Here is a 21,354-nt window from a genome sequence, read left to right on the forward strand (position 1 = left end):
GCACCTTTCGATTGAGATGGGAGGCCAAAAGATCCACGTCTGGTGTGCCCCACCTCAGGCACAGTAGCCTGAATACCTCCGGATGCAATGCCCATTTTCCTGGGTCCAGCATCTGGCGACTCAGAATGTCCGCCTGCCAGTTCTCCACTCCCGGGATGTAAATGGCCGACAGGGCCGGTACGTGTCGCTCTGCCGACTGAAGTATGTGAATGACCTCCCCATGCGGCGGCTGAGCTTCTGGGTTCCCCCTTGGTGATTGACGTATGCCACAGCCGTGGCATTGTCTGACTGGATCCTGATCGGACACCCCTGAAGTCTCATCGACCATGTGGAGAGGCACAGCCTGATCACTCTTAGCTCAAGCAGATTGATCGGCAACTTGGATTCTTCCGCCAACCAGAGGCCCTGAGCTGACTGAACCCCCATCACTCCACCCCAACCGGATAGGCTGGCGTATGTTGTGATCACTGTCCACTTTAGAGGTAGGAACGACTTCCCGGACTGAATCACTGGGGACCTCAGCCACCAGATCAGTGAATATCTGACTGACTGGTCTTACCTGGATCTGTCAATCCAGGGACCACTGAGATTTGTCCTATTTTGTCAAAATCTCCTTCTGCGGGACTCTGGTGTGGAACTGGGCATATGGTACTGCCTCGAAGGAGGCTACCATGAGTCCCAGGACTCGCATGCAGAAGTGGAGCGACGACCACTTGCGGTTCATCAGCAGTTCTACCGTGGATCTGAGAGTCTGCAGTTTGTCTGAAGGGAGAAACACTCTCGCTTCCCTGGAGTCCAGCAGCAAGCCCAAGTACTCCAGACGCTGGGTCGGTACAATCACGACTTCTTTAGGTTCAGCAGCCACCCAAATTCTTGCAGGGTCTACATGGTGATCGCCACATCCTTCTCTAATTCTGAGGCAGAAGATACCCTCAGGAGGAGATCGTCTAGGTATCACATGATCACAATCCCACGTTGCCGCAGCAACGCCAACATGGAGCCAATACCTTGGTAAAGACTCGGGGGGGATGATGCCGGACCAAAAGGAAGAGCCACAAACTGGTAGTGGGCTTCCCGACTGTAAATCGCAGAAACTTTTGATGCCTATGGGTATGTGCAGGTACGCATCCTGGATGTCTGAAGACGCCAGGGAGTCCCCTTGATGGAGTGCAGCGACTACTAAGCGAACTGATTCCATTCTGAACCTCTGCACTTTCACTTTTGAGGAATTTTAGGTCCAAGATTGGATGTGGTAGCACTTTTGTTCGCAGGCTTGCGGTTCCAGGGACGTTTTTGTCCTTCCGTGGTCGTCCTGTTGGGCTGGGGATGTTTAGCCAAAGCTCCGAGCGCACAAAAAAGCCGTTTGTGAGCGGAAAAAGAGGGCCCTTGCCTACAGTGTGGCTCCTTAGCCTTCCTGGCCTGTGGGAGTAGGGTACTCTTACCACCAGTGGCATTTCTGATAATGTCAAAGAGGCTCCAAAGAGCCGGTTGCCAAGGAAGGGAAGATCCATCAGGGCTTTTTTGGATGCCTGGTCAGCAGACCAGCATTTTAACCAAATCAGGCGCCTCAGCACCACTGCTGACACTGAAGCCCTGGATAACAGAGGAACAAACGTACTTAAGGCCTTGCACTAGTTGGTCTGCTAGTTCCAAGCAGACAGGAGAAGCCTGTTGCTTTCCCAATTTGGGGTGCAACAGTTTTGCCCACTCAGTGTCTGTGACAAAAAGTGCGGATGCCAGTACTGGTCGCACAGCTGACCCCACAACCGTAAACAAGGAATGAGCCACTGCCTTGGCCTTCCTGTCCGTGGGATCCTTAAATGCTAGAGTCCCTTCTACCAGGATCGTGGTTACTTTATTTAACCTGGATACTGGGGGGTCCACGACCGGAGGAGCTGACCATTTCTTGAGAAGGCTTTCCACAAAAGGGTAATGCACCGCCATGGATTTGGGGACCGAAAAGGTCAGTTGCAGGCGACCTTATTCCTTGTAAATTAACTTGTCAAAATAAGTCAGATACGGGAAAACCTTAGGTGAACGTGCTGGCTTGCGGGACCCAAAGAGGACTGCTACATCAGCCGAGGGATCTGCTGGCTCCTGAATATTCAGAGTATCACACACAGCTGTGATAAGTGCTCCAACAAGCGCTTTGCCGCACACGGACCCAGGCTCCCCCTCACTGTCCTGGTCAGCGTCATCTGACAAGACAAAGCAGGGGTCACTAGCCTCAGCAGGACCCGAGTCTGCATCAGAGCTCTCCCCAGAAGACGGGGGGGCAGTGGCCGCTTTTTTGCACCCTTTTTCCCATGTGCGACCTCCAGATTGGCAACAAACTAATTGAGGACCACCGTCAGGGTGTCCATGGGCACTGCGCAGTCCGCAGGCCACCCGGTTGCAATTGCCTGGATTTTGGGGAAAGAAACACCAGTTTCTGAAGCCATGCTGACCTTACCCTGTCTGCCACCCGAAGGGCACTTAGGACAGTGACAGTCCCACCCTCCTTACTGCGACTGACTGAGGGGCTCTTTCCCACTGGACTCACCACCCTGAGGAGTTCTGCACTATTCAGCAGGTAGTGCCTGTAGTCCCTGTTGACTCCCAGGTTCAGAGGAAACAGTGCTGTGTCAGTGGAAGCAGCTGCAAATGATGCTAAAACCACTCTCAAGTATGCTCAGGCTTCAAGAAAATGGCCGCCCAGCGTCCAGCACAAGGACATAAAACACAGGAAAAATGGCTGTGAGGGCACAGGAGCACAGTGTTCAGGCTTCAAGAAAATGGTCGCCGGTGTCCTGTATAGGAAATCACCAGGAAAATGGCCGCTGAAGCCCAGGATAGCATGCTGCACTTGCCCACACCTAAAATGGCCACCGAAGCAGCTCCATGAGGTATAGGGAGAAAACGATGGCAGTGAACACAGCACTGTACAGGACAACCGCAAAACCTCACATACACCTTCCAGGGGCATGAAGAACAGGACCCCGCTAGCTAGCGCAGCCCCCCCCCCCCCCGGAGAGCCCCTGCATAGAGACACACACACCGCTCAGCAGCCACATGCAGCATCCCTCCCAGAGAGGGGGGGAGGGAAGATAGGGACAGGGGAGAGAAGAGAGGGAGGTGAGGGACCCCCGAATCAACCTCCCAGGGAATGCCCAGCTGCTCAGCCCCGTCGAAGCAGGGAGAGCTGTACTTACCAGTCCTGAAGAGCTGGGAGACATTCCATCACAGACCCACTCACTGATCAGTACAGGGTGGCTGCTGGCCCGGCATACTGTGACACAGATATCAGTAGCCCAGTCATATGTATGACCCGGAGCATAAAAGCTCACCGACCACCTCTGGAGCTGAGGTTTCGTTGTGGCCTGCCTAGTGCGTAGCTGCGGCCTGCACACGCTCGATGGCTGGACTGGGGAGACTACATGGATAAGAGTATCCAGCCTGTCAACCAGTCGGCTGTTGATAGTAGATCACAGGATCAATCATTTGTGCAAAATGTCACGCTTCTGCAGAAAAAAAAGCACGGACCGATGGGCCCGCAGGGTTCCTAGGTCCTTCTCCTTCACTAGGCAAAATAAAACTGATGACTGCATGGCAGGCTGGAGGGTTATTGCCCAAGGGACTGACCCCTGGGCAGAACTAAAGAGTTCTGAGTGTTGTATTACAACTAATGCCTAGTATTCTCCTAGTAATGGCCATAAGAACCCAATGGCTAAGAGAGGAGCTGTGTCGGTCGGTGAATATAAGAGAAAACAATAAGACCAACACCTGGCCTTTGATAGGGCTCAAGGCCAGCTTCATCTGTAGGAATTCAAGGATCCTGCCCATGACATTTTCTGAGGTGCCAACCCCTGGATTCACACCAGGAAACATATGCCTTCCAGACTCTATAGTATATGATTCTGGAGGCTGGCTTCCTAGCATTAATCACAGTAGTAACTACTGAAGTCGACAGCCCACGGTCCTTTAGAATGTGGGTCTCAATAGCCAAACCGTTAAATTTTGCGTTTGTAAGGTAGGATGGAATACCGGACCTTGCGAAAGAAGGTCTGGCCACAGTGGTAGGGTCCAAGGGTCCCCTACCGCCATTTTTATGATCTCTGCAAACCAAGATCTCCTGGGCCATGCCTGGGCCACAAGAATCACCTCAGTCCCTTCTTGCTTGATCCTGCGAAGAAGATGCGGAAGCAGCAGAACAGGAGGGAATGCATAGATCAGTGAGAACTGATCCCACGGAAAGACCAAGGCATCTGTTCTGCATGCCATCGGATCCCTTGTCCTTGACACAAAGATGTTGATCTTGTTGTTGAACCTGGACGCAAATAGATCCACGTCCGGAGATCCTCATTTTTGACATATAGACAGAAAGATGTTGGGATGAAGAGACCATTCTCCCGGGAACAATTGTTTGTGACTCAAGTAGTCCGCCTGCCAATTTTCTATTCCTGGAATGAAAATTGCTGATAGGCAATGCTTCTTCCAGGACTGCTCCCCAGCCTAGAAGCTTTTTGAAGATTCTCAGATATCAACCACCAATTGAGGCTCTGATGCACATTGGGGGATAAATGCATTGGTAAGTCCAGAGCTTGGACCTTCTTGTTCCAAGTAGACAGGATACTGTTTTGTAGCAGTCTTGAATGAAACTGCGCATAAGGAATGGCCTTGAAAGAAGCCACCATCTTTCCCAACAATTTCATGCAAAGTCGAATAGAAGGATTTTTCTTTGTTTTGACCACCTGGATCAGTTCTTTTATGAAACTGATCCTTTCCTGGAGCAGAAACACCCTCTTCTGAGCTGTATCTTTTGATCATCCCCAAGTACTGCAATCTCCTTGATGGTTTTAAGGAGGATTTCTCTAGGTTAAGAATCCAACCTAGGTCCTCTAGGCAGCTGACTGTGGTGACCAAAGTTTGGTTTAAGCAGGCTACCAATTGATCTATCAAGAGTAGATCGTCTAAGTAGGCTAGTATTGTGGACCTTTATTAACACTCGAGGTACAGTAGCCAGACCGAAAAGTAGAGCTACAAACTGAAAATGAAGATTTTCTACCCCGAAGCTTAGAAATTTCTGATGAGCGGGAAAAATCGGCACATGAAGATAAGCATCCTTGATGTCAATTGATGCCAGAAGTTCTCCCCCTTGTAGGATGGAGACTACAGTTCGGATTGACTCCATGCAAAAGGAACGGATATTTAAAAAACGGTTTAGATGTTTGAGATCTAAAATGGGTCTGACATTGCCGTTTGGTTTTGGAACTGTGAACAGGTTTGAATAAAAGCGCAAACCTCACTCTTCCAAGGGGACCTCCGATATCACTCCTTGAGATGAGAGATGATCCAGAGCTAGAAAGATTTTTTTTTTTATTGGATCTCTGGGAATGTTTGATCTGAGTAAACGAGGAGACAGGAACTCTCGGAACTCTAGTCTGTAACCTAGAAAAATTGAGGAAGCCACCCATCTGTCTTGACATTGTTCTTGCCAGACTCTTGAAAGAAGCCTTCCCCCCCACTCAAGCGAGCGGGGGGGCGTCCCTTCATAAGGAGGGTTTAGTATTTTGTTTTGTTTACCTATTGAATCTGTCAGTGGAGGCCATCGTGACTGCCTGGAGTCAGCTGCCCCTGGCACTGAAGTAGTAGTACGTTTAAAAGTAAAATTAACCGGCAAAAGGGAACTTTCCCATTAGAAATTCTTTGGATATACTTATCCAGATTGTATTCGAACAACCATTCACAATGAAAAGGGAAACTGGCCAAGAGCTTTTTGCATGGCGCTTCGGCTGAATAATTTTTCAACCATAGGATTGTACGCACATGTACCAGCCCTAGCATAAGCAGTGAGGCCTGGAGAATAGAATCTTTCATAGTGCCTACTATGAAACACAATGCTTCTGATATACCGGCCAAACCCTGGAATAACTGAGTACATCTGTAAACTGGTCCATTAAGGACTGAGATACTCCAATTGCAGCCAGCACAGGTTGGACTGAACCTGCGAGTGAAATATAGTTCTTAAAAAGGAACTCCAATTTTTTAACTGTTGGATCCTTTAGCATATGAGCAGTCAACTGGACAAGTCAGGTTTTTATTTACAGAGGATATAGCAGCATTAATTGCTGGAATTCCCCATTATAAAAGTCTCCCCCCATAGGATAAAGTATTGAAAACAGTTTTGGAGGGAAAAATTGTTTATCTGAGTGCTCCTATTCAGAATACATAAGCTTCCTTGGCCACAAATGGATAGGAAAAGAATGATCAGATTGAGGAGGCTTTAGTGAACCCAAACCAGAAGTGGGCTCATTGACTGACTGCTCTGCTGGCAGTAAAAATGTAGAGCGGACCAACCCAGTGAGAGATTGTACCAATAATCTTTCTTGTGAACCCGATATCTCCGCATCAGGTTCTTCAGAAGAGGAGATGTTAGCCTATTCCTGGTCTTTGGAAGGCAAATCGTCCTCTCTTGCTCCTTGTTCCTCAGTATGAGGGTCCTGAGAAACGGACGGGGACCTGCTACACTTAGCCCCAAGTCAGGAATGCAAACAAAGCATTGATGTTTTTCTCCAAGCTTAAAATGGTTGAAGAAAAAACCTCCAGGGTAATATACATAGGGGCTGCAGTGTTAAGAACAGCTGCAACACTTACCCCTCCTGATGGCTCACTCTGATCAGACACATCACTCTCAGGGGATGATGCCATCTTTTTTTAGATGGTTCTAGGCTGCTGTGCGACTGTAGTAGTCTCACTAGAGCCCCCTTTTAAATTGTTTTTTACCCCCCTTCCACTCATAGCCCAATGCACAAAGCAGAGGTACTACCAGAAGGAATGCATCCACTGCATGAGCAAAAGTCCAGCTCTATCACTGCTATTAATGCTCAGCCTGATGCTGTAAATGTGTCAAAAAGGAATTCCTGTGTCACCAAACCTTTTAAAACCACCTTTGCTCTTGTGTCCCTCCAGCAGCATGAAACAGCACAAATGGTGGTTTTTAAAGCCCCCTTCCCCACGCTGAACGTTGGAGGGCAGCCAATGCAGCACTTAGGCCTGCTCCCAACCCCACCCCCCGCCGCCTAAGACCCTTCCCCTGTAACTTTTAAAAACGCGATTTTCCCACGCTCCTGATCCTATGGGGATCCCAGGAAGAGGAAGGAATGGCGAGGGGGGAGCTGGAAGCCATCGAGCGGCCTCCGTTCATGCTGCTTGGGGCACATTTTTACTTGTGACCAAAACCTTAGACACTGGCAAAAAATCTGAGGTACTCCCAGTAGTGGGAGGGGTTATATAGGGAGTGCACTTTTTAATTTAGGGTGTGCCAGTGTCCATCACCTGAAGGTGGCCTATTTAACCCACATAGTAACTACTATGGCTCTGTGTCCCCTGATATTTCAAAAGAAAATATGGCACAACATTGACATTACCAAGAACTGGACGTACCTCCAAAACTGATGAAAAGACAAGAAGAAAACTGGTCAGGAAGACTGCCAAGGAGCTTCAGAAATATCTGGCAGGTACTGGCTGTGTGGTACACGTGACAACAATTTCCTGTATTCTTCATATATCTGGGCTATTGGATAGAGTGGCAAGACGGAAGCATTTTCTTACAAACAAAAACATTCAAGCCCGGCTAAATTTTGCAAAAACACATCTAAAGTCTTCCAAAAGCATTTGGGAAAATGTGTTATAGTCTGATGAAACCAAGGTTGAACTTTTTGGCCATAATTCCAAAAGATAGGTTTGGTACAAAAACACTGGACATCACCAAAAGAATGCCATACCCACAGTGATGCAAGGTGGTGGCAGCATCATGCTTTGGGGCTGATTTTCTTCAGCTGGAACAGAGGCCTTAGTCACTGTAGAGAGAATTATGAACAGTTCCAAATACTAGTCAATATTGGCACAAAACCTTCAGGCTTCTGCTAGAAATCTTAATATGAAGAGGAACTTCTTTCAGCGTGACAACGACCCAAAGTAAACATCCGAATCAACAAAAGAATGGCTTCACCAGAAGATTAAAGTTTTGTAATGGCCCAGCCAGAGTCCAGACCTGAATCTGATTGAAAATCTGTAGGGTTATATGAAGAGGCCTGTGCACGCACAGGAGATGCCCTCACAATCTGACAGATTTGGTGTATTTTTGCAATGAAGAATTGGCAAATATTGCCAAGATAGGCCATGCTAATAGACTAATACCCAAAGGGACTGAGTGCTGTAATAAAATCAAAAGGTGTTTCAACAAAGTATTGGTTTAAGGGTGTGCACACTTATGCAACCATATTTTTTTCTTTTTACTCCACCTAAAAGTTTTAAGTTTGTCGTTCAACTGAGTTGTACAGTTTATAGGTCACATCAAAGGAGGAAAAAAAAAATCAAGAAATTATTTATCTTTGTCTCTTTTGCTTACATCACAGAAACCTGACAATTTAACAGGAGTGTGTAGACTTTTTACATCCACTGTATGTGTATGTATATATACACATACACACTTTTACAAAATGTTTTTCTTTTTACAATTTTTGTTTACATACCATCACCAGAGCAGGTTCACTGTGATTAGGTGACTGGCTAAAATTAGAAAATGGTCTCCTTGAAGACAAGACCACCAAGAAGAGTCCTTTATCTTAGTGTGGACTCGATGCATATTTATATACGTGTGATCACTGTGACAAATTACAGAGATCACAACAATAAGTAATGGCTATAAATGACAGCCACTGTTTACAAATGACATGTGCTCAATGAGAAAGCACCCAATTGTTATATTACAATAGGCCAGGTGGGAAATGGTTAAATATATGTACCACATTGGTCATACACCAATGCCTGTCATGAAATGCTTCCCCTGGTGTATAGTGAAATGATGAACAGACTGGAGCACTCTCGTTCTGGGAGAATGTCATATGATCTCCCCCCATTCTCATTTCGGGGGCATGCAGCGATCAGTAGTGTGCCGTGTCCTTGGGATCTGAATTGAATTTGTGTGTTCCCGATTTGCATTTTACCTATGCTGTTATATTCTTTGTAACATTTAAATGATGATAGTGTGCTCCTTCATTTTTTAATGTTCTTTTCTTATTATTTATAGTTTTTTTTTTTTTTTTTTTACTTTGGACGCAAGCCACACAAGTTTGATTTTTAGCCTTTTAAACTTCTTACCCATGGAAACATATTTTGCAGTGTGTCTGTATACAATCAATTAGAAGCATTCCCATTTCTGTTCTGTGTTCTTCCTTGACAGTACTGTTTTTATTTTTCCTGTTTGTGCTTGCCGTTTGTCTAGGCAAACGCCTTCAGCAGGCTCACAATGTGCAGAAGGGCATATTACAGGCTCATCCTGCTTCTTACTTCCACAGTCCAGGTACGGCCACTGTAGTAATGTTGAGGAAGAGTCTATATGGAAAGCTGGAAAATGAGCCCCTTCTGACTCTGCACCAAATGCAGTCAGAAGAGATCACAGGAGTGTAGTTTGTTCTGCACTCCTGTGACTCGTTTTCAGCAGACAGTGGGCTGAAGCTCGGGCAAGATTGTGACAATGAAGTTGGGTTCTGCCCACATGCCTGGACCGACACCCGACTCAGCCTCTTAATGAGTTGCTGAGTGCCTGAGCCAGCCCCTCCCACCCCCCTCCACAGCCCAGCTTTCCAGTGAGTGAGGGGGAGGGGGTGGCAGTGCAGAGAGCAGTGACTGACAGTCACCAGCTCTCTACTTAGGGAGCTCTGGGAACCGAGCGATCGGTGGCATTTGATCACTTGATTCTTAGTGTTAGAGCCGGCCAGGGACCGATTCTGCATCCATTGAGCTAAGTATGATTCTGCAAAAAAACAAACAAACCCTGTACTTCTCTTTTAATGTACGTTCAAGAAATGCCGGTGTTAATAAAGACTGTATAAACATAGTAGACGTACCTCATTGGCTTCAACTCCATCATTTCATCTCTCCTTTTTTCTCTTCTCTTTAAATCACTTTCTGTAGACTTGAGTTTATCTGGAACCAGACGCAATTTGGACTGCATGTCATTAATGACATCTTGCAGTTCGGCTTCCGAGGGGAAGATCCTTTGGCACACTGGACAGCAGGGCTGATTATCCTCGGTTAGCTGGGTGATAAACTGGGTGTACACAGCTGTGGCCCCTGCCAGCATTGCTGTAATATAAAATACAGTAATAAATATGTATTTCCTCTACCTATACTAATATTAGCAGCTACAATACCAAAGGAATCATACACAAGGTGCTTTCCTTACAGCAGGATACTCAACTCCAAGCACATCACAGGAAAAAGGTTCCTGTGCTACAAGCTGAAGTCCTTGCTGAATCCTCTGCTAGATTATGTACATTGAATGTAATACTCTCTATAAGCTTCAGCAACTGCTCTCTGCTGCATCAGCTAAGTGCCCGTTCACACAGGGGCGACACGACTTGCAGCGCAACTCACAGACGTGACCTGCACGCGACTTCAGCAGCGACTTGCAAAACGATGACTGTATAGAAGTCAATGCAAGTCGCCTGAAGTCGCCCCAAAAATAGTACAGGAACCTTTTTCTAAGTCGGAGCGACTTGAGTCGCTCCTATTAGAACGGTTCCATAGTACAGAACGGAGCGCGACTTGTTAGGCGACTAAGTCGCCTGACAAGTCGTCGTAGTGTGAACGGGCACTTAGGCATGAACTGCAGTGGCTAAATCTGACAATAGTAAAAGTATAAAGTTATGAAGTGCCGTGAACACTAACTGCAAAACAGATGTGAAATGTGTATTAGTTCTTAACCTCTAGAAAGGAGTGTATATCAATGCAGACACAGACAGGGGTAAAGATGCCATCTGCTCTAAAGAATGATAGCGAACTTATTTTCAGTCTGTTAAAGTAGATGTAAACCTGATTCATGAAATTTGAGCTGGGCACATACAGTACATCTTATCGCTCTTCAAAGCACTATGTCCCATAGCTTTCTCCTGCCCAGTTCCTCTGCCATCAGCCTGATAACTTTTGACAAGTTCTCCAAAGGGAGCCTGAAGTGTGTGTAAGGGGAGGTTGCTATAAATAGATTAGTCAGCTTGGCCTCAGACCAGAGCTATGCATATTCCTTTCTTCCTTTGCCAATGGGGATAGGGGGTGTGTGCCCTTCCTTCAATCAGCTGTCTTGGCTGTATGCCCAGGCATTACTGCAGTGCTAACCGGGAAGAGAAAATCTAACACAAAGAGTACTTTCTAAAAGATATATACAGATGAAGACAGCAGATATACATATACATACAGCGAATTTGCCTGTTGGAAAAGGGCTGGAGTCATCTGATCATAGTCTCTGAGAATGTCTGTGTACCAGGTTCTTCTTGGTCAGGCTCGGTGTAATGAGAATCACTTTTTCTCTCTTGCTCTATCTTTTTTTAGCAGACAAGGCAAAATTTGCACTGGAGGGAAGGCACAGATTAGCCTGAACTGAGACTAGGGAATTTTCAAAGTATGCAAGGCAGGTGGCCAAAGGATCCTTGGTCATGTCTACAAAAAGGCAAAATCTTAATTTAATCTGGTGGTTAGTATGTCTACATCTGGAGTCCCACTTTTCCGCCATTTCAGATAGAAGATGTCTGGGTGAAGGGCCCATTCCACGTAAACAGGCGGTGGCAGCTGAAGTAGTCTGCTTTCCAGCTGTCCACTCCTGGAATGTGAACCACATAGATAGCTGGACAGTGAGTTTATGCACATGACATTATGCGATTTGTTTCCTTCAAGGTTTCATAGCCATTGTATTGTCTGACCGCACCCCAAATTGGTTTCCTCACAGAAGGGAGCTCCAGAGGATGGTAATGGGAAGTTTGGCTTCTATCTGGTTCCCAAGGTACTGGAACATCCCTCCCCAGCCTGAAAGACTGGCATCTCTTGTTATTTTCCAATGACAGGGAAGGAAAGACTTCCTTATTGTTAAGGCTAGGTTGGATACGCACTAGGTAAGTTCCTGCTTTGCTGGACAGGAGTATGTGTAGGTTGAGAGAAGGAACATGTTTGTTCCAGGTTGTGTTGGAGAGCTTTTGAATAAAATTGGTAAAATAGTACAGCCTCAAAAGGAGGCTACCATGAGGCCACAACTCTCATGGAGAAGCTCATTGTAGGATGTCTCTTTAACCTCAATTCTTGAGTGTGTGTTCTGAGAGAAAAAAACGTTCTTTTCTGAAACCTTTGCTTGAGCTGCATCCGGAATCAGCCCCAAGAATTCCAGGAGCAGTGAAGGCTGGAGAACCGATTTTTTAATTGACCACCTAACCAAAAGCCTAGAGCATCTGAATTGGCATGTAGAAATTTTCTGACAGTTGGAAGGGAGAGAGTCCTTCAGAAGAAGGTAATTTACATGAGTTCTGCACATTCTATCAGGTCCATGAGCAAGGAATGTCGGAGGGTTTTACGGGTCTTTGTATCCAAAGGGGCATGGCGAGACAGAGAAGAACTAAGCTGCACAATGCTAAAGCTTTTGCAGAAAGCAGAAGTGAGCTTTTGCACAATAGCAAGACCCTGGGCAAAGCTGGCTGTATTAAACCCGATTTATAATTATAAAATGATTAGTGCTTATAGATGGAATTTTTCTGACAGCCTGGTGAACTGTAAATTGTTGTCTCCAACTGCTAAAACTTTTATCTTAATCGCTTAGTACAGGACACAGGAAAATTATTCATAGACCCTTCATTATAGGGTTGTACCTTCAGGTGATTTGACACTGGCAAAGCTTTTGAGGAGACGCTTGCTGGGCCTCTCCGTTGTAACTTTATTGGTCTGAAGAAATTAGGACATATATGAAGAAAATTCTGCTTTTGTCAGATAAGACACTTATTGCATACCTTAATTAGTGCTAGAGTTGGATGCAAAGACCAGTGTCAGAGTTGGCTCTTGCTCAAGTGCAAGGGGCACATTGATATTCTGCGTGTTGTGCAGGTCTTAAGCAAAGCAATTGTTCTCTTTCGTCTGGTCTCCCCCATAGCGGAGGATATTCCCCTAAGGGGTACTTATTGAGTCGGATACTGAATATAGGGCAATCGTGTCTAGAAGGAGAATACAGCAACCCAGGTGTAGACTGTTCTGTAGCAAACACTTATGGTGAAAGGTTGGGAGGATGCGCCTGAGTACCATATAATGGCTCTAGGTGAAATGGCAGTAAAATGTGCAAACTAAGGTGAGATGCAACACCTGGTCATCCATCTAAGACTAAGCACTTAGTGGTTGAGTTTTAGTGCGAAATCTGAAAAGTTTACATTATAAGGAATGCAATTTAAATATCATCTTAGTCTTTTACAGAAGCATACTGGGGGACCCTGTCCTACCTGACCATCTCAGCCAGCATGCACCCTTCTGTGACTGGGTTGCGAAAGGGATAGAACACAGCCCTGGACCTGTATATGCGGCTGATTACACACATTGCACCAAGTTCCAAGATGAGGATCTAGTGCCTGGTGTAACATTAGAGGACAACCTCTCAGCATGGTATTCAGGCTCCAAAGACATACAAAGGCTGCACCAATCCAGATACACTGTTTCTATTTGTGGCATTAGAAGCCCATGAGAAATCCAAAGATAAAATGATGACGTAAAATAACAGCTAAGAATTATATTCTCTTGAAAGAGAATAGGTCCATAACCTTAGGACACTAGCTTAACCCTTTCATGACTAAGCCTATTTTTGGAATTTGGTGTTTACAAGTTAAAATCCATATTTTTTGCTAGAAAATTACTTGGAACCCCCAAACATTATAAATATTTTTTTAGCAGAGGCTCTAGAGAATAAAACGGCGATTGTTGCAATATTTTATGTCACACGGTATTTGTGCAGTGGTGTTTTAAACGCAACTTTTTGGGAAAAGGGACACTTTCATGAATAAAAAAAAAAAAAACAGTAAAATTAGCCCAATTTTTTTGCGAAATGTGAAAGATAATTTTACGCCGAGTAAATAGATACCAAACAGGTCACACTTTATAATTGCGCGCACTTGTAGATTGACGACAAAGTACGGTACCTAAAAATCTCAATAGGCGACGCTTTAAAATTTTTTTACGGTTACCAGGTTAGCGTTACAGAGGAGGTCTACTGCTAGAATTATTGCTCTCGCTCTGACGATCGCGGCGATACCTCACATGTGTGATTTGAACACCGTTTACATACGCGGGCGCGACTTCCGTATGCGTTTTCTTTGCTTCGCGAGCTCGCGGGGACGGCGGGCGCTTTGAAATTTTTTTTTTTTTTTTTTTTTATTTATTTTTAAATGACTAAATTGTTTAAAAAAAAAAAAAAAAAATTTGATCACTTTTATTGCTGTCACAAGGAATGTAAACATCCCTTGTGACAGTAATAGGTGGTGACAGGTACTCTTTATGGAGTGATCGGGGGTCTAAAAGACCCCCCACCCCTCCTTTACACTTCAATGTATTCAGATCGCCGAAAACGGCGATTCTGAATACCGGATATTTTTTTAAAACCGGCGCCATTGGCAGCCGAGTAAACGGGAAGTGACGTCATGACGTCGCTTCCGTGTTTACGATGAGGAGACTGGAACGAAGCCGATTACGGCTTCGTTCCAGTTCCTCCCCAGCAGCCAGAGCCGACGGATCGCAAATCGGTGCTCCCGATCGAGCGGGAGCACCGGTAACAGCGGCGAGAGGCGGCGGGAGGGGGGGACGTCCCCTCCCGCTCCTCCGGCATAACAGCCGAGCGGCTTTTAGCCGCATCGGTTGTTATGCCTGGATAGCCAATCGCCTGCTGTAAAAAACGGTACCGGGATGATGCCTGCAGGTGCGGGCTTCATCCCGGTATAACCCTCGGAAGCCGAGTACGCAGATGTGCGTACGCTCGGCGGGAAAGGGTTAAACAGGGGATACAAACTTAGGATCCACTGAGTGGAGTAAGGTTATAAGGGGGACGTTCAGCAAGCGCCTCCTCAAAAGCTTTGCCAGTGTCCAATCACCTGAAGGTACAACCCTATAATGAAGGGTCTAGGAATCATTTTCCTGTGCCCTGTACTAAGCAATTAAATTAATAAAAGTTTTAGCACTTGGAAACAACAAGTTCACCATGCTGTCAGAAAAGTTCCATCTATAAGCATTACTAATTTTAAAATGATAAATCGGGCCCTTGATAGAGTTCTCAGAAGCATTAGAACCCTGCACTATGGTGCGTTTTATAACCTGCTACAATAAAGTTGAACTTTTAACAAGAATTAAAGTATGCTGACAAAATATTCTATTTACGTTCTACACAATAACAGTCATTTGCACAGCACCCTCATCAATATGGTTAATTGTATGGTGCACAATGAGAATACTGTATATGTCCCCTAGGTATGAGATTCAACAAATCAGCATGGTTTCCGATCATGTGATTACCAAGATAGCCAATCGTGGTGATTGCACGCAGACTGGAGATTTGTTTTTCAAACATACTTCTCCATCTTGCATATGGCATTGTAACTCTCTCTGTACAATGGCAGCACAAAAAGAAAAGATGTAGTGTGTTGACAATAATTACAGTGTGGAAAAAGATGGAAGTTTTGACTTGCCAGTCAATTTTCCAATCTTGGGTTATAGTACAGGACATACAGTCGTAGACCATGGGTTATATGCTGTTACCATTAGGTGATTGGACAAAAGCTTTGCAAGGAAGCCCCCAGTGCACCTTTATATAAACCCTCCTACTCTGTGTGACTCCATTATTTTTTTAGCAAGCATTAAGGAAAACAAAAGGACAGAGGAGAGGGATCTGTGTCCTGTACTGTTCTGTTCCTATTCACTTAATCTTACAGTACAGGACAGATCGTCTTAGACTATGGGATGTCCGCAAGCAAAAAACTGAGAGACAGATAACAACTTTGCAAAGAGCAGCATATCCGCAAAAGAAAAGGCAAAAGGAAACAATACACTCAGATGACAACTTGAAGCACCTTCGTCTGTGTCTGCTTTGCATAAGCGGAGCGGATATTGACCAGCCATCCACCTGCTCAGTGGGGATTATCAGACAGAATCTCTGCTGAGCAGTTAAGCTCCTGGCAGAGTCCACCGCGTGTGAAAGGAGCATTAAAATGTGTTGCAACATTAGTAGCCTCCTTGTTGTACTTCCTACATATTGTTTAATGTAAATACTGAAGGTTATAAGGTAAAAAAACATATCTTGTGTCACAGTTAATAAAAGTCTTAATTTTAAACTCTTTGTTACTGACACGAACCGTTCCCCTACGGAAATACTGGGACAGAATGGACATTTGTTCTCCCCACACCTGTAGTTGCCATTAAAATTAAGCCAACTGCTACCACCAGGATGAGAAATGACTAAAAGAGATGACTACCCAAAGAGGGAGCCCATCTAGAAGCTCTTAGACCATATATGGGTATACAACACCGACTCAGGATAACCCTGCTGGAGAAATTGTCTATACATCAATGTGCATTCCTTCTCAAAATTCTATTCATTTGCTACATATCCTCCAAAGTCTCAAAAATTGTCCTATGGTAATGGCCCTTATAGTGTGTCTCGGGTTGCTTGAATCAGATAGCAGGACCTTATTGCCAGACAATGGCTTTTTATACAAATTTTTAACAATGATCCTGCTGGCCCTTGCGCAATACATCCAGAAAGCAGATTGAGCTAGTATCCATCTGACCTGTAAATTTAAGATTCAGGTGGTCATCATTAAGGTATGCCAAAAAAAAGAATGTTTTAGAAAACTTTTACACAACTTAAAGTGGAACTTTAGTCAGAAAACAAAGTCCTGCTAGATCACTTTTCATGCTGGCCCCCTTTGCAGCTATAGACATGTAAAACATTAAAAACAAGTGCATACAGTATACTGTTTAAAATCCCTGCTCTGCACATGCTCAGTTTCTTTCTATTTTCAGGCACTGCCGAGTTTGTAGAGGGCAATCTGGTGACTGTCTTAAAGCGGAATTAAAACCTCCTATCCTTTACAACCAAGGAAGTTGTTTCTGTTTGATCTGCAACTGTAACTGATTTTTGAAACCGTTAAATTGATGGGTTTCGTTCTGCTTTAGGGTTTACTACTTCTGAGGGGCTCTGGGCTTCAGCAAAATGGCCTCCAGCAAGAAGAAACAGGAACAATGCTGGAGGCAATGAACAGCACAAACTAATTGTGATAGTTAATTATCAATATGGAATATATGTGTTCCTTGATAAATACATTTTTTAAAATCAAGTAATGGGTAAAGTATCCCCATGGATTGTACAGCCTTAAATGAAGGTGCATTTGGGGTGTTCCCAGCAAAGCTTTTGCCAGTGTCCAAATACTTGAAGGTAGCTGCAAATATTTCTTGTCCTGTACAATTAAAATAAATACATTGAAAAAGGTTAAAAAAGTGCAATGCATTCATTCAGATTGGCAAGTTAGTCACAATTACATTGACAAGATAACCACTGCTTACTAAAGCTGCTAAATTAGATCCTGGCATCTAAGCTTTAATCACCTCTGCTAGTAAACTGGTTAAGGATCACAACAAATCTCACAGTAATATTTTATATGAACATGATGTGTCTAACCTCGTTGTTTAGATGACTTTTCTATGTCATCCAGCAGGCGTGTTATATCACTGTCAAAGTCTTGGCTACCGCAAACATTAAAGAGTTTTTCTTCATAAGATCCACATTGTTGTTCTTTTTTCCGCAGCTCATTGCTCATGTGGCTTTTATTCTGCTCAGCTGACACTAGCTCCTTGCTATAAACAGAAAAATAAAAGGAGACAACATTGTTACCTGAAGTTTTTCACGCCTGTACTTAGACGATGCACATAAAATATCAGCAACAAAAAAGTGCTATATGTATTAGTTTATTGGGCACTGGAGAGCGTTTTGCATTATTGCAGGTTACAAAAGTCACGTGAATTAGGTAAAATTGTTAATAGTAAATGGAAAACTGAAAAACTTTACTTTACCTTCCTTCATTCCGCTTTTTCCAATTGGCTGGATTAATGTTTTCTATTGGCTGACCTCAACTAACAGACTATAACCCTGTTGCCTGTGGTCAACATATTGCTTTCAGTAAACATGGAAAAAAAGCTACTGTATTCAAGGTAGTTGGCAAATTAAACTTTTGATTGTGCATTTGTACACAGTTTTTATACTGGATATCTGGGGGGCAGTTACATTATAGAGGGGGCATTAAAAAGTGCTTTTACCAGCCTCTATGCACAGGTATTGTTAGAGGAGATAGCAATGGGAATGGCATGGGTCATGTTGATCAGTTTTTCCTTATAGCGAAACTAAAGCCGCAACGTGTCCACAAAGAATTTGCCACCATGATCAAACATACGCTGCCTACTTGCACATTATAGCAGACATACCTCTCAGTTTGGCTTCGTCCAGCGATGCAAGGTCCACACTCCACCCTTGTTGCTCTGCTCACCACTGCTGACATATTTTCCTTGTCTTTTTCTGTAACTATCTTCTTTCCTTCAGCCATTGGGAGGCCATTGATAATGCAACTCTGGAGTTAGTCAGGAGCATACACTGCCCCCTATGCCGTCTCTGCAGAAGTGTACACAAAGTAAACATTTGTACATCTCTTCTGCCAAAAAAAAAACTCCTTTACCATCTGCTAGCAAACTCTTCCTTTGAAAAAAATGTACCTACTAGCTAATGTTCTTTAAAGGATAAAACCACCTTGTCCTTCTGAAACACCAAAATGGGCTCCCCACAAGGCTGAGCTGCAAGCTCTGAAACCCATCTGGCTGGGGTAATAGCACTAGGAAAGCAACCTTACAGGTAATAGTCAAAGGAATTTCCAGGATCGGTTGGAAAGGCGGCTCCTGGAGGAACAAAGTATAACGGTAAAGTACCACAGCATCACTTGTGACAATGAGGCACAGTGATGTGAGCAACCCCTTGCACAAAAGACTATATCAAGGAGTCCTAGGTTAAGGGCCCTTGAACAAAATTGCCAAGGCTGAGACCTGACGATTCAGGGTACTCCGGGCCAATTTCTGATCCAGCCACAGAAAATTACCTATAGCAGGGTTCCCCAACCCCCAACCGTAACCTATTTGCAGCTGGGCCATGAAGGCTGCACTGTCTGAAGTGTGGCAGTGGGCAAGCAGAGAGATGACTTCTCTCACCGCCCGCCTCGGATCACCACTCTTCCGCCCACATAGCGGGGCCGCTACACTGCGGTGAGGCGGGGGAGCAGAGAAATTAGATCATCTCTCACCGCCCACCTCACATCACCATTGTTCTGCCTCACTGGCCTGTGCTGCCACCACGGCAGATGACCAACCTCATCTGGTGCCAGGTGACAAAAAAAAAAATCTGATGGCAGGTGGCAAATCACATTTGGTGGCAGGTGGCAAACTGCATCTGGTGGTAGGTGACGTGGTAAGAGATTGCACATCTGGTGGCAGGTGACGTGGCAATCCACATCTGCTGGTAAGTGGAAATCCACATCTGGTGGTAGGCGATGTGGCAAGCATCAATCCATAGCTGGTGGCAGGTGACATGGCAAACCACATCTGGTAGCAGGGGACGTGGCAAGTGACAAATCGCATCTGGTGGCAGGCAACCTGACAAAAGATAAGCTGCATCTGGCAGCAGATTCTGCATTATGGTGAGTTGAGCGATTTCATTTTATATTACAATGTAATGACAGAAATGTGCTTCAATCATCCCGACACCATATCAGCCATGGTGCTGTGATGATTGAAGCACTAACACCAGCTATTTCCCCAACAAATTGCCAGCGAAAAGACGCATAACATCCACCCCCCTCCCCAGGACCTCGGGTGCCAAAAAGGCTGGGTACCACTGACCTATAGAATAAAAAGTGAGAATGGAGGTTCCTCCAAATACGATGATATACCTCTTGGGAAGTAGTCTTTCTTGCTCTAAGAAGCATAGAAATAAATAGATTCCAAGACACTCTTCCCCTTTAGGGCTTGGGACTTAACAGCCATGTTAGCCAGTGATCACGAAGTAGGTTGTTAGATGAGACCTTGTAACAGAAGGCGTGGATGGTCCAAAAGAGGCCAAAGATGTTCTGCTTATATGCAAAAAACATCAGAGAACCAAGTCTTTCCACCTCAATCTTGAAAAAGCTTAGTAGCAACTGAAGCATGGGGAAATATTTAGATCAGTTAAGATACCATGAAGTCACCAAGGGACCAAGGGTGTCTACTGCAAACACATGAGAATTTCTCACTCGGGTCACAAACCTGATTTGTTTCTTGTTGAATCTGGGTGCCAAAAGGACCACACCTAGAGTCCACCAGCGACGACAGATCTCCCTAAAAAAAACTCTGCATATAGTTACCACTTCTACCACATCAATTTCTGTTGACTTATAAAATCCATCTCCCAGTGCTCCACTCCTAGAATGCCTACAGCAGATATGGTTGGAACATTGATCTCCACCCATTTCACAATGAAATCTGCCTGCTTCTGAGCTGTGTGACTCCTTGTGCTGCCTTAGTGGTTGACATGGGTCACAGCTGTGACATTTTCAAACTTGAGCAGAAGACACCCGAGAGAGGTTGTCCACTGCAGAACTCCAACTCCAACTCCAGCTCAACTCCAAAATAGTTACTGAAAGCTGAAACTCCATGGCATTCAAGTCCCTTGCGCTTTGGCTGTCCCTAACACTCTTCCCCACCTGAAAAGCTAGCATTTGAAGAAAGGATAATCTAGTTCAGGGGTAGAAAGAACCTGCCCTGCTCCAGCGACGGGCTAAAAAGGCACTAAATCAGAGATCAGATCATGGATGAAAAGTCATAAGATTACTCTAGGGACTCCTGTTTCAGACTGACAGAATGTTGTACTTCAAGGAACTGGAAAACCAATGAGCATAAGTGACTACTTAAACGAGGTCACCCTCAAGCCTAAGACCCACATTTAGGCCCTCCTTGGGGGATTCGCAGTGGACCAAAGGTTCCAAGCTTGCACCCAAAGTGAGACACTTTTCTCCTGTGGCAGGAACACCTTGCTTTTGGCAGGACCAACCCAAAGATTTCTGTAGAATAAAATTCCAACCAAATCTCTGCAGGATCTTTATTGTTCATTGAAGACTCTCCCCCAGGACAAGGGCCAACCTTTCCTGCAGAAGCAGGTCATCCAAATATCTGAAGATGTGTATCCCTTTGGCAAGGAGGCCAAGATATTTGTAAAGACTCAAAACGGCTGTGGCCAACCCAAAGGAAAGGGCACCAAAACTAAAATGATTATCCTCCACCACAAAAGGCAGACAACTCAGGAGTAGAGGTAATATCAGGATGTGTAAGTACATATGCTTGATATTGATCAGCCAACGGAATCAATAGATTCCGTTGGCTGGAGGGCTGCCATTTCATGGATTCCATCAGGAACTTTGTGACTTCCAGAAACAGTAATGCCACATACACACGATCGGA

At 44.9% G+C, this 21,354-nt stretch overlaps 1 protein-coding gene across 1 annotated transcript in view; it reads right to left on the reverse strand.

Annotated features, from left to right (window-relative positions):
- The window catches only part of RAD50 (RAD50 double strand break repair protein), a 471,242-nt gene that overhangs the window by 238,273 nt on the left and 211,615 nt on the right, over window positions 1–21,354 (reverse strand). The window contains exons 13-14 of the mRNA XM_077473261.1: window positions 17,504–17,679; window positions 9,891–10,128 (exon numbers count right to left, since the gene is read on the reverse strand). Of these exons, the coding sequence (XP_077329387.1) occupies window positions 9,891–10,128; window positions 17,504–17,679 (414 nt within the window). The remainder of the gene's footprint in view (window positions 1–9,890; window positions 10,129–17,503; window positions 17,680–21,354) is intronic.

This window comes from Lithobates pipiens, unplaced genomic scaffold (genome assembly GCF_037356315.1).
Source record: "Lithobates pipiens isolate NorthernLeopardFrog02 unplaced genomic scaffold, aLitPip1_a1.2 Scaffold_8, whole genome shotgun sequence".
In the NCBI taxonomy this organism is placed as follows: Eukaryota; Metazoa; Chordata; class Amphibia; order Anura; family Ranidae; genus Lithobates; species Lithobates pipiens.